Source organism: Somniosus microcephalus, chromosome 20 (genome assembly GCF_052327205.1).
Source record: "Somniosus microcephalus isolate GS21.2 chromosome 20, FLI_Smic_1.0, whole genome shotgun sequence".
NCBI classification, from domain to species: Eukaryota; Metazoa; Chordata; class Chondrichthyes; order Squaliformes; family Somniosidae; genus Somniosus; species Somniosus microcephalus.
Genome location: NC_141006.1, coordinates 12252631 through 12278621, shown reverse-complemented (window position 1 = coordinate 12278621; position 25991 = coordinate 12252631). Strand labels below are relative to the sequence as shown.

Here is a 25991-nt window from a genome sequence, read left to right as displayed (position 1 = left end):
CCACTGTGATACAATACTCAGTGACCCCCCACTGTGTGTGTTCCTTTGAATTGTGCGAAGCTACGAATTGTTCAGAATCTTGTAATCCCCAGTTACAACGTTCCTCCGACCTTTCCATTATCCCAATGTAGAAACAGAACTGAGGTGCATTTCCTTCAGGGATGTGAACTGCAATATTGATTGAAGTATCCTGAAATATTGCTGAATTCCCGTTGAGTTAGCGTTAGGAGAATTTGCAGATTATTCGGTGAGCAGATTATTTGGTGAGCTTTTCCCACATCTCCTTGGTGTCATGTTTATAGAATTCTCCTCAGTCCCACTGGCTGAATGACTTCAGCTCATGTTCGTGTGCCTCTGTGGTAGCACGCTCGGCTCTGAGAGACTCGAGCATATAAATGTAGGCTGACACTCCTGTGCAGTACTGAGGGAGTGCTGCAGTGTCAGAGGTGCCCTCTTTCAGATGGAACTTTAAACCGAGGCCCCGTCTGCCCTCTCGGGTGACTTAAAGGATCCCATGGTATTAATTCAAAGAGTAGGTGAGTTAACCCCCGGTGTCCTGGCCGATATTTAACCCTCAACCCACATCACTAAAACAGATTATCTGGTCATTTATCACTTTGATGTTTGTGGGAGCTTGCTGTGCACAAATTGGCTGCCGTGTTTGCTGCATTACAATAGTGACTGCATTTAAAAGTGCTTTGATGGGTGTGCAGTGCATTGGGACATCCTGAGGTGGTGAAAGGTGCTATATAAATGCAAGTTCTTTCAGTATTCACTCCCCAGCTCTAAAGAACGTTCCACAGGCTGGTTATTGAGGTCGCTGTGGGCGGCTTCCTCTGCAATCGATTCTCTGTCCAGACTCGAGTTCTCCTCACGAGGGCCAGCTGCCCCCAGTGAGAGTCTTGGCAGGATATTTAGCCATGGGGACCATCACAGCTGAACCCAGTCCATCCTTGCCCGGGCGAAGCACACACACCCCGCCACTGAAAAGTGTATCGGTGGCAGAAATCCTGGCTGATTTTCCCAATGGGCCCACCTTCACTGGATTGGGATCAGCTCCCTCAGCGCAGGCCGGGGGTGGAACCTGGGCTCTTCCTGCTCCGTGTGGGACTCAGGACCACACCGAGTGAGATCAGCTCCCTCAGCACAGGCCGGGGGTGGAACCTGGGATCTTCCTGCTCCGTGTGGGACTCAGGACCACACCGAGTGAGATCAGGTGACTCAGCACAGGCCGGGTGGAACCTGGGCTCTTCCTGTTCCGTTTGGGTCTCAGGACCACACCGAGTGAGATCAGCTCCCTCAGCACAGGCCGGGGGTGGAACCTGGGATCTTCCTGCTCTGTGTGGGGCTCAGGACCACACCGGGCAATGCAGTTATTTAATTTGAAGATTAGATACAGACACACACAGTAATTTAAACACACACAAACCTTTGCTTTTTGATGCTAATTTATTAATCTGATGAAACTGCAACATTACAGTTTGATTACAATCTCTTTCGAGGCATATCACAATGTGCGAGCGTTACAAATCACGGTGTAATATAAGCAATGAGAAAGCGAGAGAGAGAGAGAGAGAGAGAGAGAGGGAGGGGGAGCAGGCAGTAATAATCCCAAATCAGCACCATCACAGTCCGGGACAGAATCCGTTTCCACTAAAGGGACTTTCTCACCGTCTGACTCGGCCCCTCAACACCACACACATGGACATTTGATTCTTTTATTGTCTGTGTGTGTGTGACAGAGTCAGCAGGCAGCAAACTGCCTCTGTCACCTTTGTACTGGTGCACCTTGTAACTGGGATACACAACGATTCCCGCTGGGATTTTAAAAAGGGCACCAGCGGCATAAACGAGGAAGAATGTGTGGCTAAAGTAGGTGGGCTGGTCTGTTCCGGTCAGTTTGTGTCATTCTCTGGGCTTTAATCAGGGTTCAGTGTGTAGGGTAACACCAGGGGGATTTACACCACGCTGGGTCCTGTATACCCCGAGCTCATTCCCTGGCTCACCATCTCCACCTCTCTCCACATATTGATGGAGAATGACAGAGGTTCTTGTACAGTGAGTTTGGAGCCATCACCCAGATACTGAGGGAGGTGAGAAACTGAAAGGTCCCAGTGAATAGTCCCTGACCCAAATATAATCAGCCCCGTGAGGAATTCCTCTTTATTCTAGAGTACACTGTTGCTGCCTGGTCTGATTTCGGTGGAACAGATCGCAATGCAAGGCAATAATCTACTAAAGCAGTTTGGTGCGAATTTCTTCCCTTAACTGTGTTCGGTCCAATCCATTAATTCAATGTTTCCAAAACTGTTCCAGCCAAATAATTTTAAACTGGGCAGTCCTGATTGTCTTTAATGATCACATTTCCTGCTCTTCCATATGTTACTGTTGCCCAGTCGATGATGTTCCCCCCTGGACTGTGACAATCCTGACTTACAGTCTTGATCTCACTGGCAGTTAAAACATGGTCCCACAGATTAACATCTGTAATCTCCCCAACAAAACACTGATCAGCGTCAAACCTTCCCCTAACCGAGTCCTGCTCCTGGCCCAGGATAACCGCCCCGCCAGTGCGCACATAACCTCCCCGATTAACAACTTTATGCTCACTCCGTTCCCCATTCACCCAGAACGTTATCAGCCCGTCGCTAGAATGCCAGGTCACACAGATGTCTCTCAGCAATGCATTCATTTCCGGGAGGGAAAACTTAACAATAATATTGCAAAAAAACAGGGAGATTTTCCCGTCTGCATTGTGCCAGAGCAATAGTTCGTTGTGGTGATTTGACGTCGCATAGGAGAACAAACCATAACCGCGCGCCTCTTCAGAAGCTGCCCTCACACAGAGAGTTAAAGCGTTCAAATTGGGGAAATACGTTGGTTTCAGTTCGACATAACTGTTCGCGGTTTTGGTTGGAAATATCAGTGATTTCCCTGCAAAGCCTGTAAAATATGAATAGTTTAGATCTTGTTAAGTGACTGTTTGAAATGGTAACAGTAGTGAGCGGCATACTGGGAGAGAGAGATATAAAGGAGATGATAAAAGGAAAGGAAGAAAGACTTGCATTTATATAGCGCCTTTCACAACCCCAGCACGCCCCAAAGCACTTTACAGCCAATCATAGAATGGTTACAGCACAGAAGGAGGCCATTCGGCCCATTGAGCCCGTGCTGACTCTGCAAGAGCATTTCAGCTAGTCCCCCTCCCCCCCTTTCCCCATAGCCCAGGAAATCCTTTTCCTTCAGGTACTTACCCAACTCCCTTTTGAAAGCCCTGATTGAGTCTGCCTCCACCACTCTTTCAGGCAGTGCGTTCCAGATCCTAACCACTCGCTGAGTAAAAACGTTATTCATCATGTCGCCTTTGGTTCTTCTGCCAACCACTTTAAATCTGTGTCCTCTGGTTCTCCACCCTTCCACCAATGGGAACAGTTTCTCTCTTTCTACTCTGTCCAGACCCCTCATGATTTTGAACATCTCCATCAAATCTCCTCTCAAACTTCTATGCTCTAAGGAAAACAACCCCAGCTTCTCCAGTCTATCCACATAACTGAAGTTCTTCATCCCTGGAATCACTCTCATAAATCTTTTCTGCAACTTCTCTAAAGCCTTCACATCCTTCCTAAAGTGCAGTGCCCAGAATTGGACACAATACTCCAGTTGGGGCCAAACCAGTGTTTTATACAGGTTCATCATAATTTCCATGCTTTTGTACTCTACACCTCTATTCATGAAGCCCAGGATCCCGTAAGCTTTTTTAACTGCTTTCTCAACCTGTCCTGCCACCTTCAACGATTTGTGCACATTTACCTCTAGGTCTCTCTGTTCATGCACTCCCTTTACGATTGTACCCTTTAGTTTATATTTCCCTCTCTTCATTTTTCTACCAAAGTATATCACTTTGTGTAATGTCCGTGTGTAATTGAGACACGGACTGCAGAAGTTGGTTATAACAGGTGTTTACTGAATGGAGACAAAACTGGAACTACTACACAAAGTTACTGCACAGGCTTATATACAGGGGTGGTCACTACTGGTACTGCAGTATACAGGGGCTGCAGAATATAGTTCCTTCTTCAAGGTACATACACTACACTTTGCACTTTTCTGTGTTAAATTTCATCTGCCACGTGTCCGTCCATTCCACCAGCCTGCCTATGTCTTCCTGAAGTCTATCACTATCACAGAATCACAGAATCACAGAAACCCCACAATGCAGATAGAGGCCATTTCAGCCCATCGAGCCTGCACCGACACATATCCCACCCGATCCCCGTAACCCCTACACCAACACATATCCCACCCTATCCCCGTAACCCCACGTATTTAATCCCCCTAACACTAAGGGTCAATTTATCATAGCCAATCAACCTAACCCGCACATCTTTGGACTGTGGGAGGAAACCGGAGCACCCGGAGGAAACCCACGCAAACACGGGGAGAATGTGCAAACTCCACACAGACAGTCACCCGAGGCCGGATTCGAACCCGGGTCCCTGGCGCTGTGAGGCAACAGTGCTAACCACTATGCCACCGTGCTGCCTCTTCACTGTTCACTATACTCCCAAGTTTTGTGTCATTGGCAAATTTTGAAATTGTGCCCTGTACACCCACATCCAAGTCATTAATATATATCAAGAAAAGCAATGGTCCTAGAACCGACCCTGGGGAACATCACTGTATACTTTCCTCCAGACTGAAAAACAACCGTTCACCACTACTCTCTGTTTCCTGTCACTTAGCCAATTCCGTATCCATGCTGCCACTATCCCTTTTATTCCATGGGCTTCAACTTTGTTGGCAAGCCTATTATGTGGCACTTTGTCGAAAGCCTTTTGTAAATCCATGTACACCACGTCAACCACATTTCCCTCATCAACCCTGTCGGTTACCTCATCAAAAAATTCAATCAAGTTGGTTAAACACGATTTGCCTTTAACAAATCCGTGCTGGCAATTCTCCAGTCCTCTGGCACCACCCCCGTTTCTAAGGAGGATGGGAAGATTATGGCCAGCACCTCTGTGATTTCTTCCTTCACTTCCCTCAGCATCCTAGGATGCATCCCATCCGGTCCTGGTGATTTATCTACTTTAAGTACAGACAGCCTTTCTAGTACCTCCTCTTCAACAATTTTTATCCCATCTAGTATCTCCTCTACCTCCTCCATCACTATGTCTATGGCAGCATCTTCTTCCTTGGTGAAGACAGATGCAAAATACTCATTTAGTATCTCAGCCATACCCTCTGCCTCCATGTACGGGTCTCCTTTTTGGTCCCAATCAGCCCCACCCCTCTTACTACCCATTTACTATTTATATGCCTAGAGAAGACTTTTGGATTACCTTTTATGTCAATCAAGTATTTCTAAATGTAGTCACTGTTGTAATATAGGAAACGTGGCAGTCAATTTGTGAACAGCAAGCTCCCAGACACATCACTAAGATAATGCCCAGATAATCTGTTTCTGTGACGTTGGTAGAGTGTTAATATTGGCCAGGACACCAGGGAGAACGGCCCTGCTCTTCTTCAAAATACTGTCATGGGATATCTTACGTCCAGCCGAGAGGGCAGACAGGGTCTTGTTTGAACGTCTCATCTGAAAGACGGCTCCTCTGACAGTGCAGCACTCCCTCAGTAGAGCACTGGAGTGTTTACCTTGATCCTGTGCTTAAGTCTCTGGAGTTGGCCTTGAACCCATGACCTTTGACTCATAGACGAGAGTGGAACCACTGAGTCACAGCTGACACAAAGGGGGCGACTGACCCAAAACACGTCTGTAAAATAATGCAGTTCAATCCACAAGGCCAGACTGATTGTTGCTGAACCATGTCTGCCGCTCAGGCCGAACGGGCACAAGCTGACAGGCAGCTTCAAACACACCTCAAAGAGCTGGTGACTCCTGGACGGCCCCGATGTGTAAAAGCGAGAAACTACACAGGCTTTGAGTGGTCAGTCTGCACAACATTCAATCACTTGTACTGGAGCAATACAAGGCAAGGGTGAAAGGTCAAAGTGAGTGCCAAAGCCTTGAAAGTGCAGCATTGGCTGTATATTTATGGGGGGAAAGGGAACAAGGAAATGTCACCTCTGGAAAGCTGTTCAACTTTTACAACAGCTGCATTCTCGGGAATTGTAAACGCTTCTTAATACTTCACATTGGTACATTTAAAAACAATAAAAAATGGAAAAACAAAATTATCTAGATTTTCAATAACGGCACCACCTAGCAAAAAATTAGCTCAACAATTACTGTCCCACATCCACCCCTCACCACCTCAGTTCACAGACACTGAACTCTCTCCAGACACAGTTCACACAGATACTGTACTCTCTCCAGACACAGTTCACACAGACACTGTACTCCCTCCAGACACAGTTGACACAGACACTGTACTCCCTCCAGACACTGTTGACAGACACTGTACTCCCTCCAGACACAGTTCACACAGACACTGTACTCTCTCCAGACACAGTTCACACAGACACTGTACTCCCTCCAGACACAGTTCACACAGACACTCTACTCTCTCCAGACACAGTTCACACAAACACTGTACTCCCTCCAGGAACAGTTCACACAGACACTGTACTCCCTCCAGACACAGTTCACACAGACACTGTACTCTCTCCAGACACAGTTCACAGACACTGTACTCTCTCCAGACACAGTTCACACAGACACTGTACTCTCTCCAGACACAGTTCACACAGACACTGTACTCCCTCCAGACACAGTTCACACAGACACTGTACTCTCTCCAGACACAGTTCACACAGACACTGTACTCTCTCCAGACACAGTTCACACAGACACTGTACTCTCTCCAGACACAGTTCACACAGACACTGTACTCTCTCCAGTCACAGTTCACGCAGACACTGTACTCTCTCCAGACACAGTGCACACAGACACTGTACTCTCTCCAGACACAGTTCACACAGACACTGTACTCTCTCCAGACACAGTTCACACAGACACTGTACTCTCTCCAGACACAGTTCACACAGACACTGTGCTCCCTCCAGACACAGTTCACACAGACACTGTACTCTCTCCAGACACAGTTCACACAGACACTGTACTCCCTCCAGTCACAGTGCACACAGACACTGTACTCTCTCCAGAAACAGTTCACACAGACACTGTACTCTCTCCAGACACAGTTCACACAGACACTGTACTCCCTCCAGACACAGTTCACACAGACACTTTACTCTCTCCAGACACAGTTCACACAGACACTGTACTCTCTCCAGACACAGTTGACACAGACACTGTACTCACTCCAGACACAGTTCACACAGACACTGTACTCTCTCCAGACACAGTTCACACAGACGCTGCACTCTCTCCAGACACAGTTTACACAGACAATGTACACACTCCAGACACAGTTGACAGACACCGTACTCTCTCCAGACACAGTTCACACAGACACTGTACTCCCTCCAGACACAGTTCACAGACACTGCACTCTCTCCAGACACAGTTCACAGACACTGTACTCTCTCCAGACACAGTTCACAGACACTCTACTCTCTCCAGACACAGTTCACAGTCACTGTACTCTCTCCAGACACAGTTCACACAGACACTAATCTCTCCAGTCCCTGTTCATTGAATAGTATAGCACAGAAGAAAGCCATTCGGCCCATCGAATCTGTGCCAGATCTTTCGAGGGGCAATCCAGTTAGTCTCACTCCCCCGCTCTTTCTGCATATCTCTGCATTTTTTTCTCCTTCAAGTCTGTTTCCAATTCCCTTTTGAAGGCTACTATTTGTTGTGTATGTACCTTTAAGGGAAGAACTGATTTTATACTGCAGTACCGGCAGTGACCACCCCTGTATAAAAGGCCCTAGCAGGCTTCTGTATTTCAGTCAGACGTAACCCTCTGTTCAGTAAAGTACCTGTTAAACTGTTCTCCCGAAGTCTGTGTATTATTGAGGCACGGACTTTACAGTGGCGACGAGCAAGTTCGAACTCACCGGCACAGTTACATCACCTCACGGGGATCTCACCCTGAGAAGAAGTTTCTTGGAGGCCGAAGTCTGAGCAACGGGCGTCGACCGTGGGCAACCGCCCAAGGATCCATCGGTGTTCGGAGAATTGCGGGAGAGGCTGTGGAGAGCTGAGCTTGGCTCCCCAGTTAAGGTGCTCCAGCAAATCTTGCTGGTAGCAGGTAGTGTGCTGACCCTTCCGGACTGTGGCGGGCTCGAGCTTGATCGAGCTGCTCTGCAAAAGGGGCCGTGCAGCGTCGCTGGGAGGAGAAAGAGAGAGAGAGGGTGGAGCGCACAGGGCGCGGTCGGTGCTCAAGAACCGGGCAGCGGAGAGAAAATAAATGAGGGGAAGGAAAGTGAGACGCGCCGAAGCCACGGGTCGCCGCCATTACCCTGTAGAACACTAGGAGCAGCGTGGCAGCAAGGGGAAGAAGCAACGGGAGGCGCCATTTTATTCCATTGGGGAAGAAGAAAAAGCACGGGAGGCGCCATTTTAAATCACCCAAGATGCCGAAGAGTGGCAGTATCACTGCTTTCGACAACGAGGTAGAAGACTGGACCACGTATGTGGAAAGAATTGAAGTGTACTGCAAGGCAAATGAGGCGGCCGATGGAAAGAAGGCGTCGGTATTATTAAATTTGATGGGCGCGATAACGTACGGCCTATTGCGAAATGTAATTACCCCAGCTAAACCAATGGAGAAAAGTTTTGAAGAGATTGTCAATATCTTACAGGAACATCTAAACCCTACACCGCTGCTGATAGCAGAAAGATTCAAGTTCCATAAACGAAACCAGCACAAAGACGAGAGTAATGCTGACTATCTTACGGAACTACGCAAGTTATCGAAACACTGCCAGTTCGGAGCAGGACTGGCAGATACCTTAAGGGATAAGTTTGTCTGCGGGCTCCAGAGTGAAGGAACCCAGAAACGACTACTTTCGAAAAAGGAAGTGATGCTAGAACAGGCTTTCAGCGTGGCAGTATCCTATGAAGCAGCAGCACAGGGAGCTGCGGAAATACAACAGAAACCACAAGAATACAGCGCTAACGAAATGGCGTATGGAGCAGAAAAGTGCTATCGCTGCGGCAGAACAACCCATGAGCAGAAGAACTGCTGGTTTAAGGACAAAGTATGCAGGCAATGCGTAAAAATGGGACATATAGCAAGAGTCTGCAGGTCGGGAAAGAAAACCAACACGACAAGAACTACTAAGGAAAAGTACAAGAAAGTAAACAAAATGACAGACAGTAGTTCGGAAGATCAGGAGAGTGATAACAACTCCGGGAGCAGGAGACTAAGTTGTCTAAAGCTACACAACGTGATCGCAAAGGAGGATCACCAAACCATTTGGGTCACCGTCATGATAGCAGGGTCCCAAGTAAAGATGGAATTAGATACAGGATCAGCCCTAACTGTCATGAATCGACGAAACTATGAGTGGCTATTCTCACACATACCCTTAAAGGACACGTCCATTGTATTGAAGACATACACGGGGCAAAAAGTCTACACCAGAGGAAAAATAAGGGTGCCAGTTAAATATAATGGCAAGGAAACACAGAAACTGTATCTATATATACTACAAGATGGAGGACCACCATTATTGGGATGTGAATGGATCAGAAAAATACAGTTGGACTGGCATTCCATTCAGGCGCTAACTGTGACTGACAAAAAGGATGATGATGTCGCACCTGGACGTCTGTCACAAATTCTAACGGACGCGAAAGACGTGTTCCAACAAGGACTTGGGACTCTAAAAGGAGTAAAGGCAACGATAAAAATTGAAGATAACGCAAACCCAAAATTTTTTAAGGCCACACCGGTGCCGTACGCGATCCGCCCAGCCGTTGAAGCAGAACTGGAGAGTCTGGAGCGTTCGGGTGTGCTGTCCAAGGTGGGCTGGAGCGAGTGGGCCACACCCATCGTGCCTGTAATGAAGAAATCATTGAGCAGCACGCCTGGGGAGCCGAAGAAGGTTCGCATCTGTGGGGACTTCAAGGTGACTGTGAACCCAGTCCTGCACACAGTACAATATCCACTTCCACGGATAGAAGATATTTTCGCCTCACTATCTGGAGGGAAACATTTTACGAAGATTGATCTGGCCCAAGCGCATCTACAAATGGAGGTGGAAGAAGCATCTAGGAAATACCTCACGATAAACACTCACAAAGGCCTTTACCAGTACAATCGACTGGTACTCGGGGTAGCATCAGCCCCGGCTATTGGCAGAGGGCAATGGAACAAGTCCTGCAAGGGATCCCGGGGACCCAGTGTTATTTGGATGACATCCTGGTGACGGACGAAAATGACAGTGAACACCTTGCCAACCTGGAGCAGGTGCTCACTAGATTGTAGGAATATGGGCTGTGAGACAACCGCCCCAAATGCGAGTTCTTCAGGAGACAAATCTCGTATTGTGGCCACATGATTGATGAGGAAGGGTTACATAAGTCGCCGGACAAGATTGAGGCTGTAGTCAAGCCTCCAGCACCGGAAAATGTGTCACAACTGAGGTCGCTTCTCAGGCTGGTGAACTACTACCATAAGTTCTTGCCGAATTTATCTACAATTCTGCACCCACTGAACGCCCTGCTGCAAACTGGAGTTACATGGAAATGGAGTGATGATTGTAAGCATGCCTTTCAGGAATGTAAATGCCTAATCACTTCAAAAGAAGTATTGGCCCACTACAACCCAACACTACCGATTCGGTTGGCTGTGATGCGTCACCCTACGGCATTGGAGCAGTGCTGTCACACAAATTCCTTGACGGTTCAGAGAGGCCAATAGCCTTTGCGTCGCGCTCGTTCACCTCAGCCGAGCGTAATTACACCCAGATTGAAAGGGAGGCCCTCAGCCTGGTGTGGGGGGTGAAGAAGTTCAATCACTATCTGCACGGGCAGAAATTCACCCTACTGACTGATCATCAGCCCCTGGTCTCCATTTTTAACCCAAAGAAGGGCGTTCCGGTGATGACGGCGCAACGGCTGCAAAGATGGTCACTTTTCCTAGGGGCACATCAGTACGACATAGAATACAAGGGTACGAAGCAGCATTGAAACGCTGATGGGCTATCGCGCCTACCGTTGCCTACGGTAGAGGAAGCACCTGCAGTGGACCCTGTTGAGATATTCCATGCGACCATAGTCGAATGTCTGCCTGTTACAAACTCAAGTATAGAGAAGGAAACCCGAAATGACCCGACACTCTCTCGGGTCTATGATTTGACGGTGAAGGGATGGCCAGCATATGGCGACTCACTGTTGCCAGCATTCTCGCCAAGGAGAGAACAGCTGTCCGTGTGCCGGGGGACCTTGATGTGTGGATCCCGAGTAGTAATTCCACCCAAGTTGAGAGACAGAGTGCTCAATGAGCTTCATGAAGGTCATCTGGGAGGGGTAAAAATGAAAAGCCTAGCCAGGGCTTATGTGTGGTGGCGGGAATCGATAAACAAATCGAGGACCTGACCAAGAGCTGCTCAGGATGCCAGAAAATCCAAAATGCACCACCACAGGCCCCTCTACACCCATGGGAGTGGCCCTCATTTCCATGGCAACGGGTACACATTGATTTTGCTGGTCCATTTATGGACTCAATGTTTCTAATCGCCGTGGATGCCCATTCGAAATGGCCAGAGGTCATCAAAATGTCCTCCACCACCACGGAGAAAACTATTGCAGTCTTATGAACCATCTTCACCAGGAATGGTTTGCCAGAACAGATTTGCTCTGACAATGGGCCACAGTTTATGTCCGAGGATTTCCGGAGGTTTCTGAGGAATAATGGGGTGAAACATTACACATCTGCCCCATATCATCCAGCCACAAATGGATTGTCTGAAAGGTTTGTTCAGACCTTTAAAAAGGCAATAAAGGCGATGTATAACGATGACATACCACTACAACACAAGGTAGATAATTTCTTGCTTGCTTACCAGAATGCGACACATGCAGTCACCAACCAAGCTCCAGCCATAATGTTCTTCAACCGAAGGCTAAGATGTCGCCTGGATTTGCTCAAACCAAACATAAGACGAGATGTTGAGGATAAGCAATTCCAGCACATCAACGAGAGGCCAACCAGGAGCTTCAAGATAGGGCAACCAGTCTTGGCCCGTGACTACCTAACAGAGAAATGGCAGCCAGGAACGATATGCACACAGCAGGGACCACTAATGTACACAGTGGACGTTGGAGAGAGCATTGTGAGATGCCATGCTGACCAGATTCTAGAGTCACAGGAACAAGCCAAACCTATACCACGAGCATGTGCACCTGGTAATGAGCCCAAAGTACAGATTGCGTCTACCTCAGAAGCAGTGGTATTGGAAGCTGACGAACCAACCAATGACCATGAGCCAGAATTGACTCCACCGCCAGAACAGGATACTCGAGAAAGGCGCTATCCAGACAGGATCAGGAAGCCTCTTCAAAGACTGAACTTATAAATGATTATTTCAGTTGATGTATATAGTACCGAGAAAATTGTAATTGTAATTAGTTATTATTTAGTTGTTAAATGAATGTTATGTACTGTTTATCTAAAAGGGGAGGAATTGTTGTGTATGTACCTTTAAGAGAAGAACTGAGTTTATACTGTAGTACCGGCAGTGACCACCCCTGTATAAACGGCCCTAGCAGGCGTCTGTATTTCTGTCTGACGTTACCCTCTGTCCAGTAAAGTGCCTGTTAAACTGTTCTCCCGAAGTCTGTGTATTATTGAGGCGCGGACTTTACACTATTGAATCTGTATCCACCACCCTATCAGGCAGCGCAGTCCAAATTCCAACCACTCTTCGCTGAAGCGTATCTTTCTTCATGTCGCCTCTGGTGCTTTTTGCCAATCACCTTCAATCTGTGCCCTCTCGTTATTGACCCTTCAGACATTGGAAACAGTCATTTTTAGTTATTCTCTCTAAACCCTTCATGATTTTACAATCTCCTGTTTGTATTCTCTGCTCCAAGGAGAACAACCCCAGCTTCTCTAGTCTATCCACACAACTGTAATCCCTCATCCCTGGAACCATTCTAGTGAATCTCTTCAGTACCCTCTGCAAAGCCTTCTCATTCTTCTTAAAGTTTAGTGCCCAGCGTTGGACACAATACTCTAGCTGAGGCTGAACTCGTGTTTCACATTTCTTTAGTATAACTTCCTGGTTTTTGCACTCTGTGCCTCCAGTAAGAAAGCCCAGGATCCCAGATGCTTTATTAACTGCTTTGTTAACCCTTAGTGTTAGGGGGGATTAAATATGTGGGGTTACGGGGATAGGGCTTGGGTGGGATGGCTGTCGGTGTAGGGACCGGGTGCTAGGGTTTGGATGATCAGCCATGATCTCGTTGAATGGCGGAGCAGGCTCGAAGGGCCGAATGGCCTACTCCTGCTCCTAGTTTCTATGTTTCTATGTTTCTATGTTAACCTGTCCTGCCAGCTTCAGAGATTTGTGCACAAACACCCCCAGGTCTCGCTCTTCTTGCGCCCACTTTAAAATTGTACCATCGAGCATTTATTGTCTCTCCTCATTCTTCCCAGCAAAATGGTTCACCTCTCACTTCATAAGAACATAAGGACATAAGAAATAGGAGCAGGAGTCGGCCATTTGGCCCTTTGAGCCTGCTCTGCCATTCAATAAGATCATGGCTGATCTTCTACCTGATCTCCACTTTCCAGCACTATCCCGATATCCCTTGATTCCCTTAATATTCAAAAATCTGTCGATCTCTGTCTTGAATCTACTCAATGACTGAGCCTCCACAGCCCTCTGGGGTAGTGATTTCCAAAGATTCACAACCCTCTGAGTGAAGTAATCTCAGTCCTAAATGTCCGACCCCTTATTCTGAGACTGTGACCCCTGGTTCTAGACTCCCTGGCCAGGGAAAACATCATCCCTGCATCTACCCTGCATCTACCACTTCTCCGTGTTGAACTTCACCTGTCATGTGTCCGCCCATTCCACCAGCCTCGCTATGTCTTCTTGAAGTCGATTACTATCTTCCTCACTGTTTCCTACACTTCCAAGTTTCCTGTCATCTGCAAATTTTGAAATTGTGCCGTGTACCCCCAAGTCCAAGTCAATAATGTATATCAAAAACAGCGGTGGTCTTAGTACTGAACCTTGGAGAACTCCATTGTACAGCTCTCTCCAGTCTGAAAAACAGCCAATCACTACAACTCTCTGCTTTCTATTCCTTAGCCAATGTTGTATCCGTGAAGTTACTGCCCCTTTTATCCCACGGGCTTCAATGTTGCTAACAAGCCTAATATGTGGCACTTTGTCAAACGCCTTTTGAAAGTCCATATACACAACATCATCTACACTGCCCTCATCCACACTCTCTGTTACATCATCAAAAAACTCAATCAAATTAGTCAAACATGATTTGCTCTTAACTAATGGGTGCTGGCTCTCCTTTATTAGCCCACGCTTGTCCAAGTGGCGGTTCATTTTCACCCAGATTATTGTCACTAAAAGCTTCACCTCCACCGACGTTAAACTGACTGACGTGTAACTGCCAGGTTTATCCTTCTCCCCTGTTTTGAACAAGGGTGTAACATTTGCAATCCTCAAGTCCTCTGGCACCACCCCTATATCGAAGGAGGATTGAAGGACTGTGGCCAGCACCTACACACTTTCTACCCTTACTTCCCTCAGCAACCTAGGGTGCATCACATCCGGACCAGATGACTTATCCACTCGTACTGCCAACCTTTCTAGTACCTCCTCTTTATCTATTTTAATCTCATCCAGTGTCCCAGCAACCTCCCTGTTTACCATCGCTCTGGCAAAGTCCTCTTCCTTGGTGAACACCGATGTAAAGTACTTCAAATATGAACCTAGACGGTGAAGATATTCGACTGTGGAGAGGGAGCAACACAGCCCAAAGGCAATTGCTGTCCTTCATACGTTAACATTTTGATATTTGTGCAGAAATCACTGAAGATTGGTGAGGAGCAGGAGCAGTGGCCGGCTCTCTCCCACTCCTTCGCCCTGGATGCTGAGCCCTATTGTAACACCTCAAACTCATCTACTTCTTTTCTGCTCCATGTAGTTCAATCTGGTCATTATCACATTGCTGTGTGTGGGAGCTTGCTGGGAGAAAATTGGCTGCCACATTTCCTACATTATAACAGTGACGACACTAGTGAATTACTTCATTGGCTGTAAAGTGCTTTGGGATGTTCTGAGGTCATGAGAGGCGCTATAGAAATGCAAGACTGTCTTTCTCCCTCTTTTACCACACCGAATGAGATCAGCTCCCTCAGCACAGGCTGGGGGTGGAACCTGGGCTCTTCCTGCTCTGTGTGGGGCTCAGGACCACACCGAGTGAGATCAGCTCTCTCAGCACAGGCCGGGGGTGGAACCTGGGCTCTTCCTGCTCTGTGTGGGGCTCAGGACCACACCGAGTGAGATCAGCTCTCTCAGCACAGGCCGGGGGTGGAACCTGGGCTCTTCCTGCTCTGTGTGGGGCTCAGGACCACACCGAGTGAGATCAGGTGACTCAGCACAGGCCGGGGGTGGAACCTGGGCTCTTCCTGCTCTGTGTGGTGCTCAGTACCACACCGAGTGAGATCAGCTCCCTCAGCACAGGCCGGGGGTGGAACCTGGGCTCTTCCTGCTCCGTGTGGGGCTCAGGACCACACCGAGTGAGATCAGCTCCCTCAGCACAGGCCGGGGGTGGAACCTGGGCTCTTCCTGCTCTGTGTGGGGCTCAGGACCACACCGAGTGAGATCAGCTCCCTCAGCACAGGCCGGGGGTGGAACCTGGGCTCTTCCTGCTCTGTGTGGGGCTCAGGACCACACCGAGTGAGATCAGCTCCCTCAGCACAGGCTGGGGGTGGAACCTGGGCTCTTCCTGCTCTGTGTGGTGCTCAGGACCACACCGAGTGAGATCAGCTCCCTCAGCACAGGCCGGGGGTGGAACCTGGGATCTTCCTGCTCCGTGTGGGGCTCAGGACCACACCGAGTGAGATCAGCTCCCTCAGCACAGGCCGGGGGTGGAACCTGGGCTCTTCCTGCTCTGTGTGGGGCTCAGTACCACACTGAGTGAGATCAGCTCCCTCAGCACAGGCCGGGGGTGGAACCTGGGCTCTTCCTGCTCTGTGTGGGGCTCAGTACCACACCGAGTGAGATCAGCTCCCTCAGCACAGGCCGGGGGGGAACCTGGGCTCTTCCTGCTCTGTGTGGGGCTCAGGACCACACCGAGTGAGATCAGCTCCCTCAGCACAGGCCGGGGGTGGAACCTGGGCTCTTCCTGCTCCGTGTGGAGCTCAGTACCACACCGAGTGAGATCAGCTCCCTCAGCACAGGCCGGGGGTGGAACCTGGGCTCTTCCTGCTCTGTGTGGGGCTCAGGACCACACTGAGTGAGATCAGCTCACTCCGCACAGGCCGGGGGTGGAACCTGGGCTCTTCCTGCTCTGTGTGGGGCTCAGGACCACACTGAGTGAGATCAGCTCCCTCAGCACAGGCTGGGGGGAAACCTGGGATCTTCCTGCTCTGTGTGGGGCTCAGGACCACACTGAGTGAGATCAGCTCCCTCAGCACAGGCCGGGGGTGGAGCCTGGGCTCCTCCTGCTCTGTGTGGAGCTCAGGACCACACTGAGTGAGATCAGGTGACTCAGCACAGGCCGGGGGTGGAACCTGGGATCTTCCTGCTCTGTGTGGGGCTCAGGACCACACCGAGTGAGATCAGCTCCCTCAGCACAGGCCGGGGGTGGAACCTGGGATCTTCCTGCTCTGTGTGGGGCTCAGGACCACACTGAGTGAGATCAGCTCCCTCAGCACAGGCCGGGGGTGGAGCCTGGGCTCTTCCTGCTCTGTGTGGGGCTCAGGACCACACCGAGTGAGATCAGCTCCCTCAGCACAGGCCAGGGGTGGGACCTGGGCTCTTCCTGCTCTGTGTGGAGCTCAGGACCACACTGAGTGAGATCAGCTCCCTCAGCACAGGCCGGGGCTGGAACCTGGGCTCTTCCTGCTCTGTGTGGGGCTCAGGACCACACTGAGTGAGATCAGCTCCCTCAGCACAGGCCGGGGGCTTACCTGGGATCTTCCTGCTCCGTGTGGAGCTCAGTACCACTGGACTAAAGTATATTTGAATGATGTTTGCACACTGTAGCCTGTGTATTTCACTACTATTACATACCTCCACTGGCAGATGCTGGCAGGTAAATGCACGCCACAAGCACGAAGGGAATGAAGATTTTCATCCTGTTTCCAGCCTGTAAATATTAATAATCAATGAGAAATTTAATTTTATTTGGTACTAATATTGATCCATTTAAAATCAGAACTACTGCCCAGTTTCAGGTGTATTACCAACAGACAAATAGCCACCCTGGTACTCACTGCGATACTTCACCAAACGAGTCTCGCCCTGAGGTGAATCCAATAATCTGGGCACAACCTGTTACAATTTATACTCTGCTGAGCTCAGTGACAGCCAATTGCACTGAAGTAAATAAGGAGGCGGTGCTGACACTGCTGTCCATCCAAACTATGACAGCTTTCATTGTCATTACTTTCTGACATCACCGATTTGTACAATGATCACAAGATAATTAGGAGAGAGTCCATTCGGCCCATCTTAATTCATTCGCCCAGAAAGATGATAAATTTCACCTCCCCCACCCAACTGTTCCTTAAATGATCACAAGTATTTCCCCTCTCCTACTCTACCTGAGATCCGCCCCGTGTGTCGATCACTCTCTCCTGATCTCAGCCTAAATTTTCCCTTTTCCTAGTTTGACACCACCTTTGCACCAACATAATCTCAGAAGTTCGGACCCCCAGGTGGCTGTTGTGGAGAAGGGCACTGACTCAGACATGAAGGGCCGGATTGTGAGGAAGGACATTGTATTTTAAACTCGAGATTTCATTGACTTTCAGCCTGTAACGCTTGACTTGATGTCCATGGGGAGGAAGGCAATAATTCCACCATAAAACAAAGGCTCAGAAAAAAACAACCTGAATTTTTATGGCGCCTTTCATGATCTCAGGATGTCCCAAATGTTCCACAGCCAACAAAGTGTTTTTGTAATGTGGGTTTTGTGGCACAGCAAGATCCCACAAAGAGCAGTGATATAATGACCAGATATTCTGTTCTTGTGATGTTCGTTGAGGGATAAATGTTGGGCGGTCCGACATTATGGGAATGGGTCCCTCTCCATAGGAACAGGAGTTGGCCATTCAGCCCCTCGAGCATGTTCTGCTATTCAATGGTTTCCCTCTCTCACCATTCTTAAATAGCAGACTGACAAGCTCAATTTTCCAACCTGAAGCGGCAGTTCCTGAATCGAGAAAAAGATGGAAGATTATAGTTAAGGTACCTGCTATGTTCTCACCTACTTCCTTTAAATCCTGGGGTGGAAACCATCTGGTCTCGGGGCTTTGTCACACTTTAGTGCCATTACTTTCTTCATTACTGCTATTTTGCTTATGTTAGTTTTATTGGGTTCCTGTACCTGCTTCAATATTATTTTCCATGGAATTTCTGGCATGCTATTCTCTTCTTCTCCAGTAGAGGACAGTTCACAGTACGTGAAACTCTCCACTACGGGCCACTCTCTAATGCAGAACAGTCAACAGTACAGGACCATCTCCAGTACAGGACACTCTCCAGTATTGGACTATCTCCAGTACAGGACACTCTCCAGTACAGGACACTCTCTCATAAAGGACACTCTCCAGAACAGGACACTCTCCAGAACAGGACACTCTCCAGAACAGAACACTCTCCAGAACAGGACACTCTTCAGTACAGGACACTCTTCAGTACAGGGCACTCTCCAGTACAGGGCACTCTCCATTGCAGGACATTCCACAGTCCAAGAAACACTCCAGTACAGGAAACTCTCCAGTAAAGGACTCTCTCCAGTACAGGACATTCTCCAGTACAGGACACTCTCCCGTAGAGGACACTCTCCAGCACTGGACACTCTCCAGCACAGGACACTCTCCAGCACTGGACACTCTCCAGCACGGGGCACTCTCCAGCATGGGGCACTATCCAGTACGGGGCACTCTCCAGTACGGGACACTCTCCAGTACGGGACACTCTCCAGTACGGGACACTCTCCAGTACGGGGCACTCTCCTGTACGGGACACTCTCCAGTACGGGACACTCTCCAGTACTGGACACTCTCCAGTACAGGACATTCTCCAGTATGGGACACTCTCCAGTACGGGACAATCTCCAGTATGGGACACTCTCCAGTACGGGACGCTCTCCAGGCCGGGACGCTCTCCAGTACGGGACTCTCTCCAGTACGGGGCTTTGGGTCTTGTGGGCTTTGATCAGTAAACTTTGGTTTAATGGTGACAGATAGTGAGAATGAGAATGACGTGGCTTGGATTGTTGGCCATGCTCAGAAATTAGATATTTACCATGCACCTGTTGACAAATGGTTGAACACAATCCTGGAATTCATTGAGAGGGTGTTTCAGAGTTGGCCAAAACATATATTATCTACAATTACAACACGGAAACATCCATACTTCCAAAACAGTCTGCACTGACTAATCCTGGGTTGAGCAGAGTGGAAAGAATTTTGAAGCACAGCTACGAGTTTTGGCAAAAGCTGACTGAGATCAGTGACTAAACACAGAGCGGAAATGAATCCCAAAGTACCCGATACAAGTGAGAATATCTAACTGAAAATTCTCCAGTACAGGACACTCTCCAGTACAGGACACTCTCCAGTACAAGACAATCTCCAGTACAGGACACTCTCCAGTACAGGACACTCTCCAGTACAGGACACTCTCCAGTACAAGACAATCTCCAGTACAGGACACTCTCCAGTACAGGACACTCTCCAGTACAGGACACTCTCCAGTACAAGACAATCTCCAGTACAGGACACTCTCCAGTACAGGACACTCTCCAGTACAGGACACTCTCCAGTACAAGACAATCTCCAGTACAGGACACTCTCCAGTACAGGACACTCTCCAGTACAGGACACTCTCCAGTACAGGACACTCTCCAGTACAGGACATTCTCCAGTACAGGACACTCTCCAGTACAGGACTCTCTCCAGTACAGGACATTCTCCAGTAAAGGACACTCTCCAGTACAGGACATTCTACAGTACAGGACACTCTCCAGTACAGGACACTCTCCAGTACAGGACATTCTCCAGTACAGGACACTTTCCAGTACAGGACACTCTCCAGTACAGGACATTCTCCAGTAAAGGACACTCTCCAGTACAGGACATTCTCCAGTACAGGACACTTTCCAGTACAGGACACTCTCCAGTACAGGACATTCTCCAGTATAGGTCACCCTCCATTACAGGACAATCTCCAGTACAGGACTGTTTCCAGTACAGGAAACCCTCCAGTACAGGAAACCCTCCAGTACAGGACAGTCTCCATTACAGGACACTCTCCCATACAGGACATTCTCCAGTGCAGGACTCTCTCCAGTATAGGACATTCTCCAGTACCGGACACTCTCCAGTACAGAACATTTTCCAGTACAGGACATTCTCCAGTACAGGAAACCCTCCAGTACAGGACATGCTCCAGTACAGGGAACTCTCCATTGCAGGACATTCTACACTACAGGAAACACTCCAGTACAGGACACTCTCCATTGCAGGACATTCTCCAGTACAGGACAGTCTCCAGTACAGGACACTGTCCATTAAAGGACACTCTCCAGTGCAGGGCACTCTCCAGTAAAGCAATATCTCCAGTGCAGGACTCTCTCCAGTACCAGACTCTCTCCATTACGTGATTCTGTGCCGTGCATGACACGCTCCTGTACAGGACAATCTCCAGAATGGGACACTCACTTGTGCAGGCCACTCCCCAGTACAGGGCACTCTCCAGTACAGAACAATGTCCAGTACAGGACTCTCTCCAGTACAGGACACTCTCCAATATTGGACACTCTCCCGTAAAGGACATTCTCCCATTCAAGACATTCTCCCATACAAGACATTCTCCCATACAGGACACACTTCAGTACAGGACACTCTACAGTCCAGGAAACACTCCCATACAGGGCAGTCTCCTGTACAGGACACTTTCCAGTACAGGACACTCTCCAGTACAGGACAGTCTCCAGTACAGGACAGTCTCCAGTACAGGATGGTCTCCAGTAGAGGACAGTCTCCAGTACAGGACAGTCTCCAGTACAGGACACTCTCCAGTTCAGGACACTCTCCACTACAGGACACTCTCCAGTATAGGACAGTCTCCAGTACAGGACACTCTCCAGTACAGGACACTCTCCACTACAGGACACCCTCCAGTAGAGGACACTCTCCAGTAGAGGACACTCTCCAGTAGAGGACACTCTCCAGTAGAGGAGACTCTCCAGTAGAGGAGACTCACCAGTACAGGACACTCTCCAGTACAGGACATTCTCCAATACAGGACACTCTACAGTACAGGACATTCTCCAGTACAGGACAGTCTGCATTACAGGACAGTCTGCAGTACAGGATACTCTCCAGTACAGGACACTCTCCAGTACAGGACACGCTCCAGTACAGGACACTCCCCAGTACAGGACACTCTCCAGTACAGGACACGCTCCAGTACAGGACACTCCCCAGTACAGGACACTCTCCAGTACAGGACACGCTCCAGTACAGGACACTCTCCAGTACAGGACACTCTCCAGTACAGGACACTCTCCTGTACAGGGCACTCTCCTGTAAAGGGCACTCTCCATTGCAGGACATTCTACAGTCCAGGAAACACTCCAGTACAGGACGCTCTCCTGTACAGGGCACTCTCCTGTAAAGGGCACTCTCCATTGCAGGACATTCTACAGTCCAGGAAACACTCCAGTACAGGACACGCTCCAGTACAGGACTCTCTCCAGTACAGGACATTCTCCAATATAGGACAGTCTCCCGTAAAGAACATTCTCCTGAACAGCACACCCTCCATTGCAGGACACTCTCCAGTACAGGACATTCTACAGTACAGGACACTCTAGTACAGGACACTCTCCAGTACAGGACATTCTACAGTACAGGACACTCTAGTACAGGACACTCTCCAGTACAGGACATTCTACAGTACAGGACACTCTAGTACAGGACACTCTCCAGTACAGGACATTCTACAGTACAGGACACTCTAGTACAGGACACTCTCCAGTACAGGACACTCTCCAGTACAGGACACGCTCCAGTACAGGACACGCTCCAGTACAGGACACTCTCCAGTACAGGACACTCTCCAGTACAGGACACGCTCCAGTACAGGACACTCTCCAGTACAGGACACTCTCCAGTACAGGACACTCTCCAGTACAGGACACTCTCCTGTACAGGGCACTCTCCTGTAAAGGGCACTCTCCATTGCAGGACATTCTACAGTCCAGGAAACACTCCAGTACAGGACACTCTCCTGTACAGGGCACTCTCCTGTAAAGGGCACTCTCCATTGCAGGACATTCTACAGTCCAGGAAACACTCCAGTACAGGACACGCTCCAGTACAGGACTCTCTCCAGTACAGGACATTCTCCAATATAGGACAGTCTCCCGTAAAGAACATTCTCCTGAACAGCACACCCTCCATTGCAGGACACTCTACAGTACAGGACATTCTACAGTACAGGACACTCTAGTACAGGACACTCTCCAGTACAGGACATTCTACAGTGCAGGACACTGTCCAGTACGGGACTTTGGGTCTTGCGGGCTTTGATCAGTAAACTTTGGTTTAATGGTGACAGATAGTGAGAAGGAGAATGACGTGGTTTGGATTGTTGACCATTCTCGGTAATTAGATATTTACCGTGCACCTCTTGACAAAAGATTGAACACAATCCTGGAATTCATTGAGAGGGTGTTTCAGAGTCGGACAAAACATACATTATCTAGAATTATAACACGGAAACATCCATACTTCCAAACCAGTCTGTACTGCCTAATCCTGGGCTAAGCACATTGGGAAGAATTTTGAATCACAGCTACGAGTTTTGGCAAAAGCTGACTGAGATCAGTGAACTAAACACAGAGTGGAGATGAATCCCAGAGTACCCGATACAACTGAGAATAGCTAACTGAAAATTGTGCCGTACAAGAGACTCACCAGTACAGGTCACTCTCCAGTACAGGACACTCTCCACTACAGGTCACTCTCCATTACAGGACAGTCTCCAGTACAAGACAGTCTCCAGTACAGGACAGTCTCCATTACAGGACAGTCTCCAGTACAGGACACTCTCCAGTACAGGACAGTCTCCATTACAGGACAGTCTCCAGTACAGGACACTCTCCAGTACAGGACACTCTCCAGTACAGGACAGTCTCCAGTACAAGACAGTCTCCAGTACAGGACAGTCTCCATTACAGGACAGTCTCCAGTACAGGACACTCTCCAGTACAGGACACTCTCCAGTACAGGACACTCTCCACTACAGGACACTCTCCACTACAGGACACTCTCCAGCACAGGACACTCTCCCATACAGGACAGTCTCCAGTACAGGACAGTCTCCAGTACAGGGCAGTCTCCAGTACAGGACAGTCTCCAGTACAGGACAGTCTCTAGTACAGGACACTCTCCAGTACAGGACACTCTCCACTACAGGACACTCTCCAGTACAGAACACTCTCCCATACAGGACAGTCTCCAGTACAGGACACTCTCCAGTACAGGACACTCTCTCATACAAGACATTCTCCTGTACAGTTCACTCTCCAGTACAGGACACTCTCCCATACAGGCCATTCTCCAGTACAGGACACTCGCTCATACAGGACACTCTCCTGTATGGGACACTCTCCCGTACAGGACACACTCCTGTACAGGGCACTCTCCAATACAGGACACTCTCCATTGCAGGACACTCTCTAGTACAGGACATTCTACAGTACAGGACACTCTAGTAAAGGATACTGTCCAGTACAGGACATTCTCCATTGCAGGACTTTCTCCAGTACAGGACAGTCTCCAGTACAGGAAACACCCCAGTACAGGACACTGTCCATTAAAGGACACTCTTTATTGTGTATGTACCTTTAAGAGAGAACTGCTTTTATACTGTAGTACCGGCAGTGACCACTCCTGTATATAAAACAGTAGCAGGCTTCTGTACTTTCAGTTCCAGCATAACCTCTGTTCAGTAAACACCTGTTATTACCGTTCTCCTGCAGTCCGTGTGTTATTGATACGCGGACACTACAGTGGCGACAAGCAGGTTCAAACTCACCTGCAGTACTGCATCACGTCACGGGGATCCATCCCTGAAAAGAAGCTTCTTGGAGGTCGAAGCCAGAGCAACGGGCGTCGACCGTGGGCAACCGCCCAGTGATCCAGCGGAGTTCAGAGAATCGCAGGGAAAGCTGTGGAGAGCTGGGCCTGGTTCTCCAGTCAAGGTGTCCCAGCAAATCGGGCTGGTAGCAGGTAGTGCGCTGACCCTTCCCGGACTGCAGCGGGCTAGAGCTTGATCGAGCGGCTCTGCAAAGGGGCCGAGTAGTGTCGTCGGGAAGAAAAAGAGAGAGAGAGGGTGGAGCGCACAGGGCGCGGCCAGTGCTCAAGAGCCGGGCAGCGTTGGAACAAAAAAATAAAAAGGGGAAGGAAAAGAGACGCGCAGAAAGCCGCGGGGCTCCGCCATTACTTGTTAGAATGCTAGGAGCAGCATTGGCAGCAGGGGGAAGACGGAAAGGTGCGGGAGGCGCCATTTTAATCCATTGGGGAAGAAGGAAAAGCGCGGGAGGCACCATTTTAAACCACCCAAGATGCCGAAGAGTGGCAGCATCACTGCTTTCGATAACGAAATAGAAGACTGGACCACGTATGTGGAAAGAATTGAAGTGTACTGCAAGGCAAATGAGGTGGCCGATGGAAAGAAGGCGTCGGTATTATTGAATTTGATGGGCGCGAGAACGTACGGCCTATTGCGAAATGTAATTACCCCAGCTAAACCAATGGAGAAAAGTTTTGAAGAGGTTGTCAATATCTTACAGGAACATCTAAACCCCAGCACAAAGACGAGAGTAATGCTGACTATCTTACGGAACTACGCAAGTTATCGAAACACTGCCAGTTCGGAGCAGGACTGGCAGATACCTTAAGGGATAAGTTTGTCTGCGGGCTCCAGAGTGAAGGAACCCAGAAACGACTACTTTCGGAAAAGGACCTTACGCTAGAAAAGGCTTTCAGTGTTGCAGTATCCTACGAAGCAGCAGCACGGGGAGCTGCGGAAATACAACAGAAACTGCAAGAATATAGCACCAATGAAATGGCATATGGAGCAGAAAAGTGCTATTGCTGCGGCAGAACAACCCATGACCAGAAGGATTGCTGGGTTAAGGACAAAGTACGCAAGCAATGTGGAAAAGTGGGACACATGGCACGAGTCTGCAGGTCGGGAAAGAAAACCAACACTAAAAGAACTACAGTACTAAGGAAAAGTACAAGAAAGTACAAAAGATGACGGACAGTAGTTCAGAAGATCAGAAGAGTGATAATGACTCCGGGAGCAGGAGACTAAGTTGTCTAAAGTTACACAACGTGATCGCAAAGGAGCATCACCGAACCATTTGGGTCACCCTCATGATAGCAGGTCCCAGGTAAAGATGGAATTGGATACAGGATCAGCCCTAACAGTCATGAATCGACGAGACTACGAGCGGCTATTCTCACACATTCACTTGAAGGATACGTCCATTGTCTTGAAGACATATATGGGGCAAAAAGTCTACCCCAGAGAAAAAATAAGGGTGCCCGTTAAATACAACGGCAAGGAAACACAGGAACTGTATCTATATATACTACAAGATGGAGGACCACCATTATTGGGACGTGAATGGATCCGAAAAATACAATTGGATTGGCATTCCATTCAGGCGCTAACTGTGGCTGACAAAAAGGATGGAGACGTCACACCTGGATGACTGTCAAAAATTCTAACTGACGCGAAAGAGGTGTTCCAGCAAGGACTTGGGACTCTAAAAGGCGTAACGGCAACGATAAAAATTGAAGATAACGCAAACCCAAAATTTTTTA

At 48.8% G+C, this 25991-nt stretch overlaps 1 protein-coding gene across 1 annotated transcript; it reads right to left on the bottom strand.

Annotated features, from left to right (window-relative positions):
- Positions 1 to 1430: 1430 nt before the first annotated feature.
- Positions 1431 to 17405, bottom strand: LOC147103061 (C-reactive protein-like). The gene is made up of 3 exons (XM_085963127.1): positions 17352 to 17405; positions 17149 to 17224; positions 1431 to 2943 (listed from the first exon to the last, which is right to left on the bottom strand). Exons 2-3 carry the CDS (start codon positions 17210 to 17212, stop codon positions 2327 to 2329), a joined length of 681 nt encoding a protein of 226 aa, XP_085819253.1. The 5' UTR covers positions 17213 to 17224; positions 17352 to 17405; the 3' UTR covers positions 1431 to 2326.
- Between the last annotated feature and the right edge of the window lie 8586 nt (positions 17406 to 25991).